General features: G+C 43.4%; 1 protein-coding gene across 1 annotated transcript in view; it reads left to right on the top strand.

Moving 5' to 3' along the window:
• zgc:158659 (uncharacterized protein LOC791141 homolog) overlaps positions 1 to 16,798 on the top strand; it is a 204,155-nt gene that overhangs the window by 43,668 nt on the left and 143,689 nt on the right. Inside the window, exons 8-15 of the mRNA XM_037693145.1 lie at positions 296 to 349; positions 455 to 564; positions 650 to 791; positions 928 to 1,013; positions 1,119 to 1,224; positions 1,318 to 1,470; positions 1,551 to 1,682; positions 4,777 to 4,901. Of these exons, the coding sequence (XP_037549073.1) occupies positions 296 to 349; positions 455 to 564; positions 650 to 791; positions 928 to 1,013; positions 1,119 to 1,224; positions 1,318 to 1,470; positions 1,551 to 1,682; positions 4,777 to 4,901 (908 nt within the window). The remainder of the gene's footprint in view (positions 1 to 295; positions 350 to 454; positions 565 to 649; positions 792 to 927; positions 1,014 to 1,118; positions 1,225 to 1,317; positions 1,471 to 1,550; positions 1,683 to 4,776; positions 4,902 to 16,798) is intronic.

A 16,798-nucleotide genomic window follows, 5' to 3' on the forward strand; every position in this document is an offset into this window, starting at 1 on the left:
ATTATTATTATTATTATTATTATAGTATAGTTGACATTATTTAATAAAAAGCTCCTTAAGCTACAGTAAGTGCACTGTCAGTAGACAAAACTTCCACTGGCATAAATAAGACAGATGTGGTATTTCAGTAACACCTACAGTACCTGTACATTGGTCAGAGAAAAGTTTTAAGTGTCTCACCTCTCTTACCTTGTGTGTGTCTCCTGTCTCACCTGTGTGTCTCACCTGTCTGGCTGTGTTACCTGTGTGTGTTGTTAAAACTTGTCTCACCTGTGATTATCTGTGTGTCTCTCAGGTATGTGGCTGTGATGAGTACCTGCTGGAGAAGTTTCCCCTCAGTCAGTATAAGGTAATCACTTCTCTCTAAAAAAAAATCCTTCAGCTGTCTGTCCTCCCTCTGTGTCTACTTGAACTTCACCTGTCACCACCTGTCCTGCTACTTCTTGGTCTACAGTACATCCGCTCATGTATCATCGTAGGACGTCTTCCTCACCTGATGCTTGTGTCCAAAGACAGTCTCTACTCTCAGCTTCCGGCCTCCAGCTTCGCCCCGCCTTCTTACAGGTAAAGCAATCAGTCAGGGTCAGCAACAGCCAATCAGGAGCAGGTAAAGGTGGTCTCCAGGTGATGTCAGGTGTTTGTATTTCAGTCGGAGGACGCCTCAACCATCTCCCTGTCTAGGTGGAGGTGACGGTTCTCCTCCTCGCTCCTTGTGGGCCTTTAACACTCTGTTGAGGGTTCGGCTGCTCTGTGCCACCTACGTCAACGTCAACATCCGGGACATTGATAAGGTACATGTTCTCTGTCTTCTGTTCCTGTCCACCATTCTGTTCTCAGTACCTCTCCTTGATCCACCTACATGAGTGTCTACATTAGTGACACCCTCTAACACACTGCATCACACCTGACGTGTGTGTATCTGTGTAGATCTATGTGAGGACAGGTATCTATCATGGAGGAGAGCCACTGTGTGACAATGTCAACACACAGAGAGTCCCCTGCTCCAACCCCAGGTAAGACACGTCAAACAGAAATGTAATTTGAACAACCCTAACCTATCTGACTTTTCCTTTCTTAGCCATTTCTGTATCTATGTGTCTCTACATACCTGTGCTCAGGTGGAATGAGTGGCTAACCTACGACATCTACCTGGCAGATATCCCTCGCTCAGCTAGACTTTGTCTGTCGATCTGCTCTGTAAAGGGAAGGAAAGGAGCCAAGGAGGTAGGAAAGGAATGAGACCTGTATTTTGTGAGAGGATGCCTGTACAAGCCCACTCACCTGCCCCTCTGTCCCTGCCTCACTTGTCCTCCCCAGGAGCACTGTCCCCTAGCTTGGGGGAACGTCAACTTGTTTGACTACAAAGACATCCTGGTTTCTGGTAAGGTAGCATTGAGTCTCTGGCCAGTCCCCCACGGCCTCGAAGACTTGCTGAACCCCATTGGAGTAGCTGGTTCAAATCCTAACAAGGTATCTCTGTCTGTTTGAAATCATGAGATTGATCATTGATCAGCTGATCAATTACTGACTGATAACTGATCGATCTGCAGGAGACTCCCTGTGTGGAGCTGGAGTTCTCCTGGTTTAACCAGATGGTTGTGTTTCCTGATGAGCAGCAGATTGAAGAACACGCCAACTGGACCATCAGCAGAGAGCTAGGCTACAACTACTGCCATGGACTGGTTAGCTTTCATCCTCCTTTTTGTCAAGGGTATTCTTTAATGAAGAACAAGTATCTGATGAAGCTAAAGGCATCTGCAGTAACACAGATGTTAATATTATATATTGTCTCTGCAGAAAAGTGTAGCTTGTCACTGGTTTCACACTTAACTGTGCATTCTTCACTGATCACAGCATTTAAATGGTATTTTCATTGTATCTAGTTTGTTTTTATAATCCATTAAGTGCTTCAGGGGCCGAGATGGGGTAGAGGCAGGGCAGCCGACTTGGAACCAGAAAGTTGCGGTTCAACTCCCAGCCATTCCCACATGTCGTGGTGTCTCTGAACAAGACACCTAATCCCTAATTGCTTCCTGGGCGCTTACATAGCTGCCCACTGCTCCACCTGAGTGCATCTCACGTGGGATGGGTTAAATGCAGAGAACTAATTTCGCCATTGTATGGGAACATACAATGATGACAATCTCAGACCTCCCTTTCCTTAAGCAATGACTATCTCCTACTTTGTCCTGTTATCACTTATGAGTAAAACTCCAAGATCCTTAAACTCCTTTTCTTGAAACAGAGTAATCACACAACTTGGAGGGAGCGTGCCACTTTTTTCCTGTTCAGAACCATGGCCTCAGAATTTGATGAGCCGACTCTCATCAACACAACTTCACACGCACTGAGGGTCATGTCTTGAAGATTTTTATTTAAACTTTATTTTATTTAACCTTTATTTATACAAGTAGTCTCATTCAGTCATGAGGACTTGTTTACAAGAGAGACCTGTTTGGGAGCAGATGGTGGGAGTTAAGGGCCTTGCTCAAGGGCACAGAGTGGGGCAAATGAGGGTGGAAGCAGGCATGAGTGTTTCACCTTTCCACCCACATTTTGATGATGTCAGTCCATGGAGTAGAACCAGCAACTTTCCAATCTCAGACCCACCTTCTCTAACCTCTGTGCCACCTCGCCCCCCTGTGATGAAGATGCCAACGGAACCACATCATTTGTTAAATTTAGAGATGCCGTTCCCCAACCAGATACCCTCCTCTCCATGAATGCATCATTAAATCCTGGTTCAACACCCCTAACAAGATAAGAAACATTGTGGAGTCTTCATAGAGTTCAACCCATACTAGAACAGGCCTTTACTTTGTGCAAAGAATGCAGACTCAGCTCTTATTTAATTTAGATAGCTATTAAAAGTAACCCCAGCACCTCATACACCTGCAACACACCCCACAGAATACCTTTAGAAAAACAGTTGTAAGCTTTGTCAATAGCCCACCTCCCATGACCCCTTTAGCAAGTCTGCACAGATGATGATCTGTTCCATGACTTTGACAAAGGTCACACTGCTCCTACTGAATCTGAAGTTTGACATTAGGTTAGAGCCTCTCTTTCAACAAACTGGAGTAAACGTTTCTATGGAAGCTCAGTTGTGTGACCCTCTAATCATTGAAACACACTCTGTGGTCCTTAATAAAAATGGTGACCACCACCATAGTGTGCCACTCCACATCTGATGTCTTGTGGCTGCTAACAGACATTTCCAGTTCATTATTTGTTAGGGGTTCAACAGGTTCAATATTCTGGGCTCCAGATAAAACTTGTGCCCCTGTCTTTATCTGAGAGTCACATACATTGTTCTGCAGTTGTTCAGATGATACATGTACAAAATGAATGCCTGTTGGCTCAAGATAGCCTGGTACTAAGTACAATTATTAATTGCCCTATACTCAGACATGTTTTTTGTTATGAATAAAACAGAACAGATCATAAGTACAATAACAGAACAACATTCATGTTTAAATCTGGGAGGCCTTACCTCCCATTTAATCCCCTCTACATGGGCAAGGAGGTCCACCAGGAGAAAAAAAATCATAATCCCAAGACACTGTTCAGAGTCTGAAAGAAGCCCAAGTAGTCTAAACTGCTGTTTGGTATATAAGCACTAGCAACAGTCAGAGTCTTCCCTCTGAAAGTTGACCTTCTTGGCAGGGGGCTTGTGAATAGTCCCATGCCTGCCTGACACTTGTCACTTTGTAGACAATTCTGTTAGAGGGGAGAGTCCAGCACCTCTCCAGGAAGTGAGTTTCAGAGCCTTATTGTGTGTGGAGATGAGCCCAACTATACCTAATTGGTTTTTTCTGCAACTCATACACAAGCTACAGCTTCATTACCACCAGCTCTGTGACATTCCATGTACTTAAAGCGAGTTCATGACAACAGAAATCAGCATGCCCAGGGTCCTGCTCTTACCTGCCAACCGACTCACCCGATATGTGTCCTCAAATACTCACCCTGTAGACTATGAACCTACATGGAGATGGCTTTCTGTAGGTTTTCCAGCTGGGCAAGACTATGAAAATAAGGCTCAACCACCAGGTGCCCATTGAGTAGGAGCTGAGAAAAAAGACAAAGACAAAGTTCTCCATTTATTGGTCTGATTTGGTTCCAAACCTCCCCTATAATCATGGCAAATGAACCATGACTGAAAAACACGAGCTCCCACATATAAGTGAATGGGCGGCTGTGGCTGAGTGGTTAGAGCAGTCGTCCTCCAATGTGAGAGTTGGGGGTTCCAATCCACCAGCAGTCACATGTCGAAGTGTCCCTGGGCAAGACACTGAACCCCTCATAGCCTCTGATGTGTGTCCCATCGGTGTATGAATGTGATAAAGCACTGATTAGTCTCATGAGAATGATTTGTTCAATTAGCTTTGTAGAGATCTAGTAGAGTGCTGTATGAATGGGTAAATGAGGACACAGATTGTAGTGTAAAGTGCTTTGAGTATCTTGAAATAAGATAGAAAGGCGCTATATAAGTACAGTCCATCTACCATTTATCTTTACAGGGTGGCTAGGCTCAGCATTCTCTTTATCAATGCCTACAGTTTAGGGAAAAACTGCACTAACATTGGTAAAAAACAATAACTAACACTAAAAATTGCTTCATCCTATTTGTGTGGATCAACTATTGCTAGCTGCACTTAATTATACAATTAAAGTCATATGTTTGTATAGTACTTTGGATAAGATTTTAAAAAATAAGTCTCTTGTCTCATTTTTGTCCATCCTGATCTCTGCCCATCTTTCTGTCTGCTTTAGACCAGTCGTCTGGCCTGTGACAACAGTGTTTCAGCAGCTGATTCAGAGCAGCTTTGCTCCCTTTGCTCTAAAGATCCTCTGTATGAGCTCTCAGAGCAGGAGAAGGACTTCCTCTGGAGACACAGGTAAGAGAGCCAAATACATCCATAAGATGACAAGCTTTTACTATAAAAACATACTTTTATTGTTTTCATTATAACTGTTCTGATCTGAACATTAATAATTTTAAGAAGGTCAAGTCAGGTCCTCTGGATGGATTAATCTTAACCCTTGTGTTGTCTTGTGGGTCAGAAGTGACCCACTACCCTGTTTAGCTGTAGAAAAAATACCTTAAACTATATTTTTCCAACTTGAAATTTTATGACTTTTCCTAAAGGGACCCAATCATTAGAAAAAACGATACTTTGTTTTTGTTTTCATGTGGGCTGTACACCACTAGGATACAAAGATTGTCTTATGGGTCATTTTTGACCCGTGAATTATAAAAGCATTTAAACACCAGAAAAAAGTTCAAAGGCCACACACAAACTCTTTCTAACACACACACACATCAAAGAAACTGGAACTTGCATTTGACCTGCTCTCTTGATCTGCAGCTATGCATGGAATATGCAAGTGTACACAGGGCAGCTGCCGAGTGGAGCACCAGAGAAGAACCAGGGGATGCAGGTTGTGCTTGAATTGACAGTTGGACTGAGGGGGCACAATGTCACGTGACCAATTTTTCACCTCCTATGAACTCGGCCAGCAGCTCCTGAAAAGGAAGACAACCATGGTTGGCACTGTTTGGAAGAATAAGCTTGAACCCCTCTGTGCGCTCCTCGCAACAAGAGGCAGAGCGGTCTTCTCATCAAAGTTTGCCTTCACTCCCACCACCATCTTGTTTCTTATCTTCTAAAAAGGAACAAGATCATGGCTCTGCTGAGCACACTGCACAAGACAACTGAAATCAGTGATGGTGAGGACAGGAAGCCAGCCAGCCATCATCCTCGACTATAACTGCAATAAAGGAGGCGTGGACAACCTCGACAAAGTTATTGGAAGTGTAGCTGCAGAAGGATGACTGCACACTGGCCCCTGTGGTTCCATAGCATCATTGATGTGTCCTTATATAATGCCTTTGTGATATGGCAGGAGATCAACCCGACTTGGATGTCAGGGAAAAACAACAAGAGAAGGATGTTCCTTGAGCAGTTGAGAAAAGCTCTTGTCACCCCTTGTCTTGGGGGCGGCTGTGGCTGAGTGGTTAGTGCAGTTGTCCTCCAATGCAAGAGTTGGGGGTTTGAATCCACCAGCAGTCACATGCCAACGTGTCCATGGGCAAGACACTGAACCCCTCATCGCCGCCAATGTGTGTCCCATCAGTGCATGAATGTGATAAAGCTCTGATTAGTCTCTTTAGAATAATTTGTTCAGTTATCTTTGTAGAGATCTAGTAGAGTGCTGAATTAATGGGTAAATGTGGCACAGATTGTTGTAAAGAGCTTTGAGTATCTTGATTAGATAGAAAGGTGCTATATAAGTACAATCCATTTACCATTTACCCCGTGCATTGAGAGAAGGGAGTGCCTGCCCTGCACAGAAGCCTCTGCAGCCATTGTGGAAACTGTTCAGGGAGCTGAATCTTGTCCTGATCCACCTGAGGCTGCAGCTGGGTCAGTCAAAAGAAAAAAGTGCCAAAAACTTCCATGCTCAATAATCCAGGTATACAAATCCAACAATTTTCAGTCAGGTCATCTGGACAGTTTCTTTTTTTTTTTTTTTGCTGTTGACGAGGAAGAGGGCCAGCACAAGAGGAGGGGGTGTGCCAAAGACACCATCTTAGCACCAACATAACTGGTTTGTTCCACGCTGGAGGGAACAAACCAGCTGTTTGGGGGAAGAATCAGTTTTGTGTTGTGAGTTTCCTTGACTGATGAAGACTTCTGGATGGAAGGTGAAATGTTTCAGAAAAAAAAAAAGAAACCGTCCAGATGACCTGACTGAAAATTGTTGGAAAAAAGGTGCCAGTTTTGCCCCTGGAAGAAGGACTGCAAGACAAAAGCTGTGTGCTGCACATGTGAAAAATACATCTGCAAAGCCCATTCTCATGTTCGCACATACTGTTCTACATGTGCTAAACACAGTTGATGTTGAAAATTGTTCACAAAATTAAGCAACATTTTGTTATGTTGTGTTATGACAAGGGGAGTAAACAGAATGTTAAGATCGCACAAGGGTAAGAAGAATCCGTCCAGAGGACCTGACTTAGCCTTCTTAGATTTATCTACCTGGATTATTGAGCAGCATCAGGATATGAATCAGTTTATTTATGTCACCAAATTCACTGAAAAATAATTTAGGGCATGAAAAAAGGTTGTACGTTCAATCATCCAGGTAGATAACAACAAAAAAGGTTAAATTGTATCATCTGGACCAGTTTCTTTAAGTGAGAAACGTTTGGTTCCCCATCCAGAGGACTTCCTCAATCTACAGTCTGTCAATCAACGTGGATGACTGAGCTTACAACCTTTTTCTGAACCACTTTGGCCTTTGTTGTTCTCAGGCTGTTTCTGTGAGTAGCAAGTTGGCCATCTTGCCTAAAACATTTGATTGTTGTACACGATGACTGATTGTTTTGGATGGGTGTGTTTTGCATGTATTAAAAGCATACTTTTGAGATTCCAACAGGAGGTTGGCTTGAAACACAGCAGTGAAGACTACTTATGGGACAGATCTGGTTGGCTGGCCGTCGACTGAGGAAGTCCTCTGGATGGGGGACAAAACGTTTCTCACTTAAAGAAACTGGTCCAGATGACACGATTTAACTTTTTTTTTTGTTAATTTAGGGCATGAGAAAAAAATACATCAAGTCCTATTGAATTCCATTTAATCCAGTTCATCTTAAAAACAAATCCAGCTCCAGTACACAGTTTAATCCAATAACATAACACAATCAAATTCATTAATTACAAAATGCCATTTAGTCAAATGTTGTTTAAGACAACTATCAGATTGTACCAAATCTTTACTTTAATCCTCCATCCTGAGAAAGGACAGGGCAACTGTGGGGAGGAACAACTCCCTTTAAACAGGAAAAACTTCCTGCAAAACCATAACCAAAGAACACTGATCCAAGTCCAGACTATCACAGAAAACAGATCCAAGTCCAGGCACTGATCCATGTCCAGACCATCAAAGAACACTGATCCAAGTCCAGACCACCAAAGAACACTGATCCAAGTCCAGATCATGAAAGAACTCTGATCCAAGTCAAGTCCAGACCATCAAGAACACTGATCCAAGTCCAGGCACTGATTCACATCCAGACCATCAAAGAACACTGATCCAAGTACAGATCATGAAAGAACTCTGATCCAAGTCCAGACCATCAAAGAAAGCTGATCCAAGTCCAGACCAAAAATGAACCAGGCTTTTGGACCGTTTGACAGCAACAGACTGGATGTTGCTTTTCTTCTTTGTTCTATTTTCTCTGAAAAAGATCTGGAATCCAGATCTGTCAGAGCACAATTCAGTATTTTTACTTTGTGATGATCCATCTCACATAGAGCCTAATTCAGTTCATTTCAGTTTTCAGTGTCAGGATTCGATGGTGAGGTGAACCCAGTGTGCAGGCAGGACTCGGAGGCACGAGGAGTAAAAATAAATAAAACACTTTAATGAATATAAAATAAAGACACTGGTGTGGCAGCTTACTCACAAACTTGGGAACACGTAGGAAACACTCAGGAGATATCAGGGACTCAGGAAAACCAGACGATCACCAGACGTTGCTCCGACAATGAGTGACACAATGACACAGACTTTCATACTCGCACACACACAGGGTGACAGTCACAAACACCTGGACGACACGTGCGTGGAAATAATCAAGATAATCAACAGGGAGACCAGGGAGTGTAAGGATGGGAACTCGCTACCCGAAGGCACCATCCTTACATTCAGTTTTAATTCAGTTTATTTATGTAGCACCAAATCACAACAAAGTTGTCTCAGGGCACTTTACAGGAACATTCACATAAAAGCCAATTAGTAAAGTTCTCTATCTAAGGAATCCAGCAGATTCGTTGAATCTTCACTTTGTTTCAGTCTCCCATCCTGAGCAAGCACAGTGGCAGCAGTGGAAACAAAAAACTCCATTTTAAAAGGAAGAAACCTCCAGAAGAACCAGGCTCAGGACAAGCGGCCATCTGCTTTGACCAGCTGGTTGAGAGGACAGGAAGGAGAGACAAACAAACACAGAATGGCAGGTCCAGATATAGGTCCAGATATAAGTCCAGATATAGGTGCAGGTGTACCTGAAAGACAAAAAAAAAAAAAAAACACATGTTAAGGATAGAAAAAATAATTACAAATACAAAACAGGTTGAGCAGAGTAAGTAAAGACAATAGCAGAGTGAAAAAGTGTGGTCAGTTTGTCCTCCAGCAGTCTAAGCCTATAGCAGCATAACTAAGGGACAGCTTAGGAAACCCAAGCCGACCCTAACTATTTAACAAAAAGGAAAGTCTTAAGCCCAGTCTAAAAACTGCATAATGTGTCAGCCTCACAGACAGAAACTGGAAGTTGGTTCCACAAGAGAGGACCCTGATAACTAAAAGATCTGCCTCCCATTCTGTTTTTGTAAACTCTAGGAACCACAAGTAAGCTGGCAGTCTGAGAGTGAAGTGCTCTGTTCAGATAATATGGAACAATAAGATCTGTAATATAAGATGGAGCCAGGTTGTTGAGAGCTTTGTAGGTTAGAAGTAAGATTTTGAATTCTATTCTGGATTTGACAGGGAGCCAATGGAGAGAAGCTAAAACTGGAGAGATTTGATCTCTCCTATCAACTCTCATTAAGACTCTGGCAGCAGCATTTTGGATCAGCTGAAGACATTTCAATGAAGTATTTGGACATCCAGATAATAAACAGTTACAGTAGTCCAGTTTAGACTTGATAAATGCATGAACCAGTTTTTCTGCATCATGTTTGGACACAATGTTTCTAATCTTAGTGATATTACGCAGGTGGAGGGAAGCGGTTTTGGCAACATTCTCAATATTTTCTTAATGTTATTATAATAATATTTCTGCATTATAAAGGTTGTGAATGTGACTCTGTACTGTCAAGCTTGACAAAGGTTTGCAAAAGTAATCCCTGGTCCGTGAGGTTCTATCAGTATGTATGGACGTATTAGATGTATTGGACTCATTTAATCTAACTCAGCATGTAAACAGTCCCACCCAAGAGCGTGGACATACACTGGACCTTGTTTTAACTCGTGATGTGACTGTTAGTAATCTTGAAATTGGTGATAATGTTTTTTCAGACCACATGCCAGTCCGGTTTGAGTTCACCCTCCCCCATCTAACTCCTAAGCCGTGCATTCATGCACGTAGGACCCGGACCATTAACCATTTCACTGCCGCACGTTTCACAGATGTTTATAACGCTGAAATGATCATTCAGCCCCCAGTGTTTCTCACTAATACTGAGGAGCTGACATCCCAGTTCAACTCTGTCTGCTTAAAGACTCTGGATCATGTTGCGCCTGTTAAAACCAAAAAATCAAAACTCAGAGCAGAACCTTGGCTGAATGACATCACCAAGGCCGTTAGGCAGCAATCTAGGAGGGCGGAGCACAAGTGGAGGAAAGACAGGCTGCAGGTCTCTTTTCACATACTTAAAGAGAGTTGGTGCCGTTATCAGAAAGCAGTAAAAGCTGCTAAATCCAAATACTTCTCTGATATAATTACCTCAAACTCTCACAACCCACATGTCCTCTTCTCCATCCTAAACTTAAAGATAGACTTCCGGTAAGATGGCGCCCGTGTACATGGCTTGCAATCCACCTCTGCTGATGGTGTTCGGATTATTTTTGTTTTTGTATTCCTCATCAATGACATCAACTCTCTGCTGGTGTATGACAGACAGCAACTTTTGGATCTTCGTTTTTCTGGCACTGTCGCTTATCTGGACCATTATCAGCGTACCTCTGGACCCACCCCCCTCCTCCCCCCTGCTGGCGGACGTGCCAGCTTACCTTCGCTGCGCTCCTCACCTGCCTGCCCGGAGATCTCGCTTCAGACGCCGGGGAAAACGTGCTGGTCAGCTGGTGAAGCTGAAAGCTCTGCGGGCTGCATCTTCCTCTTCAGCTGGCGGTCATGGTCTCCATCTCCAGCTTCCCGCGTGCCCAGACCAGGTAACCAGTGGGAGTTGTCAGCCATTGCGCAGCCCGGACCGACCTGGAGGGGGTGTTATTGAAAACCTGCGGCCATTAGCGCGCGCTAACTCCACCGCTGCTGGCTCTACTTTGGACAATATCCGGATGTGTTTGAAAACGCAAGATCTGTTACCAACAAAACTTTTATCCTCAGGGACTACTTTCAACAGCACGATCTGGACTTTCTGTGCATCACAGAGACTTGGATGTCTCCGGGTGAGTCCAGCGCCTTGACAGAATTACTGCCACCGAACAGTCTGTGTTTTAACGCCCCGCGGCCATCAGGCCCGCGCGGTAGTGGATTATTAACAATATTCAAATCAACTTTAGACTGTAAACAACTGCCCATCCCAGTTTCCCGCACCAGCTTTGAGCTGAGCGTCTTTCAACTCGGCCACTCGCCTCCGACGTTATTTGCACTCGTCTACCGCCCACCTCGATCTAAGGACTTCATAAATGAGTTTTCTGACTTCTTGGCTGAAATCACATCAAAATATGAGCATGTTTTCATTATTGGTGACTTTAATTTGCACATGTGCCGTCCTGAGAAGTCCTTGGTTAAGGACTTTTTAGATCTATTGGACTCATTTAATTTAACTCAGCATGTAAACGGTCCCACCCAAGAGTGTGGACATACACTGGACCTTGTTTTAACTCATGATATGACTGTTAATAATCTTGTTATTGGTGATAATGTTTTTTCAGACCACATGCCAGTCCGGTTTGAGTTCACCCTCCCCCATCTAACTCCTAAGTCGTGCATTCCTGCACGTGGCACCCGGACCATTAACCACTTCACTGCCACACGTTTCACAGATGTTTATAACTCTGAAATGATCATTCAGCCCCCAGTGTTTCTCACCACCACTGAGGAGCTGACATCCCAGTTCAACTCTGTCTGCTTAAAGACTCTGGACCATGTTGCACCTGTTAAAACCAAAAAATCAAAACTGAGAGCAGAACCTTGGCTGAGTGACATCACCAAGGCCGCTAGGCAGCAATGTAGGAGGGCAGAACGAAAGTGGAGGAAAGACAGGCTGCAGGTCTCTTTCCAAATACTTAAAGAGAGCTGGCGCTGTTATCAGAAAACAGCAAAAGCTGCAAAATCAATATTCTTCTCTGATATAATTACCTCAAACGCTCACAACCCACGTGTCTTCTTCTCCACCCTAAACTCTGTTCTCCACCTCACTGAACCATCACCTCTGGAAGCCTCGACTGAGCTGTGCGACGACTTCCTACATTTCTTTGTGGAAAAAATTGCGACCACCAGGGCTCTCATTTCCCCTCCAACTCATGACCCATCCATCCCACCTCAATCTGTAGCTCCTTTTGACCATTTTGAACCCATCACTCTATCTTCTCTAGAGTAGGTCATGTGCAGCTTGAAACCTTCTGGTTCCCCCTTTGATGTGGTCCCCCCTCGACTACTAAAGGAGGTGTTTCCTACTCTAGGTCCGCCTATTCTTTCCATAGTAAACAGTAGTTTATCCACTGGCGTGGTGCCAAAAATCTTTAAACATTCTGCCGTCCAGCCTCTCCTAAAAAAACCAAACCTTGACCCCTCACTCATTTCCAACTTCCGGCCTGTCTCCAAAATCCCATTTGTTTCTAAAGTACTGGAGAAAATAGTCGAGTCCCAGTTGAAGTGCTTCCTGGAGGATCACGCCATCTTAGAGCTTTTCCAATCTGGCTTTAAACCTCTCCACAGCACTGAAACTGCCCTGCTGAAGGTCTTTAACGACATCTTTAGATTCACAGATACCGGTGATTCTGTGCTTCTTGTCCTGTTGGACCTCACAGCCGCCTTTGACACCATCGACCATGAGGTCCTCATTGCTAGGTTGGAGCAGTGGGTGGGCGTTACAGGATCAGCCCTCAATTGGTTCAGATCTTACCTCACTGACAGATTCTTTTGTGTCTCCATCAAGGATTTTTGTTCCGCAGAGGCAGAGCTTAAATGGGGGATTCCGCAGGGGTCCATACTGGGTCCTCTCCTATTCTCTTTATACCTGCTGCCGCTTGGTGCTATTTTCCAGAAACACAACATGCCCTTCCACTTCTATGCCGATGACTGTCAAATTTACTTCCCCCTAAGACACAATGGTACAGGCTCTATTCAACCGCTGCTCAACTGCCTGGCTGACATCAGGGACTGGATGGCTTTAAATTTCTTAAGTTTCAATGAAAAGAAGTCTGAAGTCATGTTGTTCCCTCCCAACGACACGATCACAAACCACTGCATCGACCTTTCCGCTCTAACCCTGTCAGAAAAACAAAGAGTCACTAATCTGGGAGTGATAATGGACCCTTCCCTGAAACTTAACAATCATGTAAACATGATTGTGAAATCATGCTTCTTCCAACTGAAGCGGCTGTCTAAACTGAAGCCCATATTGTCCAAAAAGAACCTGGAGACAGTAATACATGCATTCATTACATCTAGGCTTGACTACTGCAATTCACTCCTGTTTGGTATCAGTCAGACCTCCATTGCACAACTACAACTGTTCCAGAATGCAGCAGCCCGATTTTTAACCAGTACAGGCAAAAGAGAGCACATTACACCAGTTTTGGCCTCACTGCACTGGTTACCGGTTCACTTTCGAATCCAGTTCAAAATACTCATGTATGTCTACAAATCACTGAACAATTTCGCACCCCCCTATCTCTCTGATCTGCTACAACCGTATGTCCCACCACGTTCCCTGAGGTCAGCGGACCAGTTGCTCCTTAAGCGCAGAGGTGACAGGGCCTTCTCTGTAGCAGGACCAAGACTCTGGAACGAGTTACCTCTGCTTGTCAGACAGGCCCCCTCCCTCTCAGTTTTCAAGTCCCGTTTAAAAACTCACTACTATTCAATAGCTTTCAACACAAGATGATCTGTGTTTTGATCCTGTATGCTCCACACTGGTTTGTCGTCATTATCTGCATCATTTTTTGTCTATATTCTGATTTACCTCATTTAGTATTTTGCTTTGTGTGTTACCTGTTGTTTTGTCTGTACAGCACTTTGGTTGGCCTTGTTGCTGTTTTAAGTGCTTTATAAATAAAGTGGTATGGTATGGTATGGTAAACTTTGTTCTCCACCTCACTGAACCATCACCTCTGGAAGCCTCGACTGAGCTGTGCGAGAACTTCTTACATTTCTTTTTGGAAATAATTACGACCACCCGGTCTCTCATTTCCCCTCCAACTCATGACCCATCCATCCCACCTCAATCTGTAGCTCTATTTGACCATTTTGAACCCATCACTCTATCTTCTCTAGAGTAGGTCATGTGCAGCTTGAAACCTTCTGGTTCCCCCTTTGATGTGGTCCCCCCTCGACTACTAAAGGAGGTTTTTCCTACTCTAGGTCCGTCCATTGTTACTATACTAAACAGTAGTTTATCCACTGGCATGGTGCCAAAATCCTTTAAACATGCTGCTGTCGAGCCTCTCCTGAAAAAACCAAACCTTGACCCCTCAGTCGTTTCTAACTTCCGGCCTGTCTCAAAACTCCTGTAGTATGTCAGGACAGCTTTGCTGTAGACACACTACTAATTAATTATTCTTAAAGCTAGTTCAAGCACAAAGAATATTAATTGTTTAATTACAACGGATTCTTTTCTTTTTCGAGTTAAATGTATGCCATGTGACTGAGATAACTGTGAGTGGATTATTTAATCAGTGACATGAGACGCCATTTTATCTTTGACCCATCAGAATAAATGCGGTCATTTATTTACCAGAATCAAAATTTAACATCAAAACATGTACACATTGATTTGCTGATCTGTTTCTGATTAATAAACTTGTCACGCTTTACTAACAAGATAACAGAACATTACTGATTGAGGCTGATTCACCTCTGAAGGCATCTAGATTACTGGCGAATAGAAGTTTAAAGAGAAGACATAGATTTAAAGATTTAAAAGGAGGTTTAGATGGAAGCTATGTGTGAAACCAGAACTTTGCACCCTTCCTCCGACACCCAGCTCAGCTTTCCGGTACACTTCAGGACGTGCAGCGACTTTGTTACCTTAGATGGGGATACCTCCACTCCGGAACAAAGTCCATTAGTACGATCCCTTTACAGCGTCTCCGGTTAAAGTAGCTGGGAATCTTTAGAATAAATGCGAAGTACTCAGTGCCACCGAATAAGCTTCCTTAGAAGTGGAGCATTTACTGCTTGGGTTGAGTGCACAGCGATGCGAGCTGTGACTCCGCTAAATGGAGGGACCCCTTGGCACACGGTCCCATCCATCCGCTCCAAGTTCTGAAGACTTAGCCCTGTGACTTAAGACTCCGACTGAGTTCCAGCACTAAACTCCAGGACTGCACTTCAGGACTGAACTGAGTTCCAGGACCGAACTCCAGGACCGAACTGAATAGTTCCACGAAGTGTTCCTTTTAAAGGGGTATACACTTCCTGTTATGTGGTACTTCCTGATTGGTTGAAACAACCAGCAGGGGGGGTGGTTCTAGTGATGTCAAGAGGGTCACTAGGAGTCAAAAGACAGCAGGAATGTTTCCGAACGGTTAGTACAGACAGAGAAATGTTATGACGATGTGAGACAAATGCAGGTGCCAGTTGAAGTTATTTACTGTCTGCTAGTTTTAAAAACAAGACACTTCGTTCTAATAACTCGTCTCTGTTTGTCTCTGACTTTCGACCGACATCACTACTCCTCATTCAGACAGAAGACTAAAATGCACACTTACTTCGTAAATAGACATTTAACTGTATTATCAAAGTCTTAATGAGGTTTAAAAATCATTAATACTGTTTCACAGTTGATTTAAATGAGTGGTTCACTTCAACATTTAGAAATGGTATGAACTAAACACACATTTGATTATCAAGATATTCTAAAATAGTAATGATAATGTAAAAAGGAAGAGTGTTATTTCAATTGATTAATTCAGGAAACAATTAAATAGTCTCTTGATGAGATAATTTGTATTTCTGGATTCAAATCAATGAAATAACAGTTCCTGTCCCCTGAAGGTCTTCAGAGACAGGTTGAGGTCGGAGGCCTAGTTCACTACAGTCCCCCCTTTGGAAATCATCGCCTGTCCATGGGGATGAATTCCAACATGAACTTACACCTCTGAATGTCCTTGATCTTGATGTAATCTAGCAAGAGGAAAACAAAAGTCAAAGAAGGTAATCCCACAATGGTTTTGGTAATTCTACAATGTTGTTGGTAATTCCATAATGTTGTTGGTAATTCCATTGCAGCAATGCTTTAACCCCTTGGAAACAAAGTCGTAATCCATTGGAAAAAGTCATACAATCCACAACGATAAATCTAAAACGATTGGAGGTGTTGATTGATCAGCATGTAGAGGGGTTCCCTCGATTGAACTGCAGAGGCAACCACTGGATGGAGTTTGGAGACCCACGTTGGAGTTGTAGGTCCCTTCAGAGTAGGTTGCTGCTGGTGGTTCCCAGTGGATGCCATTCTGGTTCTATGTGTTCATGCATTTATGTGGTTTTAGTTGGGCTTATGAGTGGAATTTTACATAAGACCTTAACCTATATGCACCTGGTGTGTAAGCTATCATGGTTTAGATCAGCTAAAGGTACCAATTAAAGGGTGGGTCATGCTGAAAAATTATATATAGGGATTCATACCTATAGAAGGGCATTCCAAACTATTCTTCCATTCCTAACTTGGTTTAAGTTAGATTTACATGGCAAAATATAGTTTGGTTCAATTGTCTGTTGTCCCTTTAGACGAACGACTTGAGGTTTTGGTTTTTTGGTTTTCCCCTAAATGTTTTTGGAGTCTATGGCGAGACTCAACTGAAGGATTAGCTACCCCCCCCC

Source organism: Nematolebias whitei, chromosome 19 (genome assembly GCF_014905685.2).
Source record: "Nematolebias whitei isolate Nwh7 chromosome 19, NemWhi1, whole genome shotgun sequence".
In the NCBI taxonomy this organism is placed as follows: domain Eukaryota; kingdom Metazoa; phylum Chordata; class Actinopteri; order Cyprinodontiformes; family Rivulidae; genus Nematolebias; species Nematolebias whitei.